Raw genomic sequence first — 2,907 nt, forward strand, 5'->3', positions numbered from 1 at the left:
TAAATATCTAGTGTTATATTTCAATTTCTGAAACTGAATCCAGAAAAATGGCCTCAACCTACTACTGTAAATATCTAGTTTTATATATTTTTTAAAAACTGAATCCATGAAAATGGCCTTATTTGCTAAATATCTTGTTTTATATTTTTTTCTTTTTATTGGAATCTATAACAATGGCCTCAACCTGCTAAATATCTAGTTTTATATTTTCTTTGTTTTCAACTGAATCCATAAAAACGACCTCAACTTGACAAGTGTCTGGGAAACGGGTAAAAATCTCGTTAGCGTCTCCCGCCATAAAATCATTCATCATTAGAAAAGGTATAACTTGTTTAAGTCTTTTATAGCTAACTTACAAGTTACTGCATTGCATTGCAAATGCTGTTCATTTATACAAAGATAAACAGCTTATAAGGACTTTTATTAACATCATAATATGCCGGTGAAATTACCTGAAATGACGAGGATCAGGATATCGTGAAAGTATAACAGCAAATTATGCTATTTCATAATAAATACAAAAACCAAACTTAACAATATAAGACTTCGGAACTCCCACTAAATAAGATTATGAAAGCGAATATTATTTGTCATTCAAACACCTAGGTATTTTGTAGCGCGTTATATATAATGTTTCATGTTGATGAATTGCAAGAACAGAAAAAAAATACAATCACATTTTTCATGAAGAAATAAGCAGGATAAGAACAAGAAAACGAGTGATAATCATTTCATGAAGAAGAAAAACGAAAAAAAAAGAATGTCAAGGTTTTTTATTTTCTAATTAGAGGACAGGAACAATGAAGAAGAAAAAGGTCAATCTTTTTACGACGAAAGAATGAGAAGGAAAAGGTCAGGACACTCGCAGAGAACGAGACAAAATCAAGAAATAAAAGCTGGTTAAGGTCAAGTCACTTACCGTGATCAAAGAACGCAAACAAGTAATCCAAAGCCCAAATGAGCCATCGAGACCAACGACAAACTTTCATGCAAGAAGTTACGAGGAGTAAACGCGTTTCATACTTGATTTGCCTGTAAATTTAATACCACGTTATTTACCGGTTTGTAACGCGTAGAATTAAAGGGTATCTTCCCAATAACTACCTGTCGGGTTTCCGTTTACGATTTCCTTCCTGTCGAGTTAAGAAATAACTGACATCAGGCCAAAACTTCAAAACGTAATTCAGAATCCAGTTAAGGGGTTATTTACAATTGACATACCAGGTATTGCCTACTTGTATTGCACCGTATATACTATTGAGTTAGATTATTATTAAGATTAAATTAACATTCTATGTTAAATATAAGTTTTACACTTTCCCAATGCAAGACTTAGCAACCCTCGTTTCACATTGGGTTGATAGTATTGTGTATTGCACATATGTTTCGCGTTGAGGTGCAATTGCATGAGAGAAATGATCATGCGTAAGTGTACAGGATAGTGAAGCTTAGGTACAGAAACTACTGCAAGAGCTTTAAAGCGCTTGTTAGAGCTGAACGTATGACTCTGATACGGCTAAAAGTAAGATCATGTGGGCAAATAAAAAACCAGAAAAATGGAGATGTGGCAGAGTAAAATATGTAAATTTCAGAACACCTTCAGTGTAATTCAATAACATACCCGAGGGGTAAAATCAGTAATGATAGGACATCGTGTTATGTGAAGTGTCTTATTTATATAAATGATGAAAATTGTATAGCAGCAAAAAAATTTCCTTATTCAAATATTGCTACAACTCTAACTACTACCACTACTACTAGTGCTATTAGGAGTAGAAGTAGTACTTTTACTTCTGATACTGACGATCATACCACTACCAGTGATTCGTCACCCTTATAACGAGAACGGATTCTTGATAAAAATGATAAAAGTAAAATGTTACATATTTCAATGAGGGCCACTAGAAAGGGAACTTTATCAGCACATATGAATGCACTGAACTTGTATCCGTTTCAAGAGCTCTCTCTCTCTCTCTCTCTCTCTCTCTCTCTCTCTCTCTCTCTCTCTCTCTCTGTGGAGTTTCCCGTAAATAGCGCAGAAAATAAGGAAAGAACACTCCAAGAAATCATGGGAGTGGGAGCTAAATCTGATAAGGAAGAATTTCTTGTTTCTTTTTTTTTTTTTTTATTTCTGAATATCTATTTCCCTTTTCGGAAATAAGATCTATGGCCTTGTCAGTATCTTCAACAGATGGGATTTATCTGTTTTTGGTTGCGGCATTTGTATTCGAAAAGGACAGGGCAGATGTCATAGGCTCTCATTTTCCTGTATCCTTCTTCTTCTTCTTCTTCTTCTTCTTCTTCTTCTTCTTCTTCTTCTTCCATGTTTTTGTGTGCTTCCGGGAAAAATGGCCTTGTTCAGGGCAGATATCTTTCTTCTTCTTCTTCTTCTTCTTCTTCTTCTTCTTCTTCTTCTTCTTCTTCTTCTTCTTCTTCTTCTTCATTCTTTTTTGTGACCTTCCAGGAAAAATGGCCTTGTTCAGGGCAAATATCCTTCTATCCTTCTTCTTCTTCTTCTTCTTCTTCATTCTTTTTGTGACCTTCCAGGAAAAATGGGCTTGTTCAGGGCAGATGGCATAGGCTTTCATTTTCTTCTATCCTTCATTTTCTCCCTCCCCTACTTCTTCTTCTTCTTCTTCTTCTTCTTCTTCTTCTTCTTCTTCTTCTTCTTCTTCTTCTTCCATCCTTTCGAGACCTTCCAGAAAAAATGGTCATGTTCAGGGAAGATGTCGCAGGCTCTCATTTTCCTCTTTATCCTTCTTCTTCTTCGTTATTTTCTTCATCGTTATTTTTTGTGACCTCCCAGAAAAAATGGCCATGTTCAGGTAAATGCCCCGAAGGTCAAAGACCTGTTTCTGAGGACAGAGTTGTAAACAGGAATTAACTGAGGACATGTATTGGCTGTTG

The 2,907-nt window shown here is 35.3% G+C and overlaps 1 protein-coding gene across 1 annotated transcript; it reads right to left on the reverse strand.

Annotated features, from left to right (window-relative positions):
• Window positions 1-2,258: 2,258 nt before the first annotated feature.
• LOC136832361 (uncharacterized) lies at window positions 2,259-2,684 on the reverse strand. The gene is made up of 2 exons (XM_067093270.1): window positions 2,622-2,684; window positions 2,259-2,540 (listed from the first exon to the last, which is right to left on the reverse strand). Exons 1-2 carry the CDS (start codon window positions 2,682-2,684, stop codon window positions 2,259-2,261), a joined length of 345 nt encoding a protein of 114 aa, XP_066949371.1.
• Window positions 2,685-2,907: the final 223 nt, after the last annotated feature.

The sequence above is a fragment of the Macrobrachium rosenbergii genome, chromosome 49 (genome assembly GCF_040412425.1).
Source record: "Macrobrachium rosenbergii isolate ZJJX-2024 chromosome 49, ASM4041242v1, whole genome shotgun sequence".
Taxonomy (NCBI): Eukaryota; Metazoa; Arthropoda; class Malacostraca; order Decapoda; family Palaemonidae; genus Macrobrachium; species Macrobrachium rosenbergii.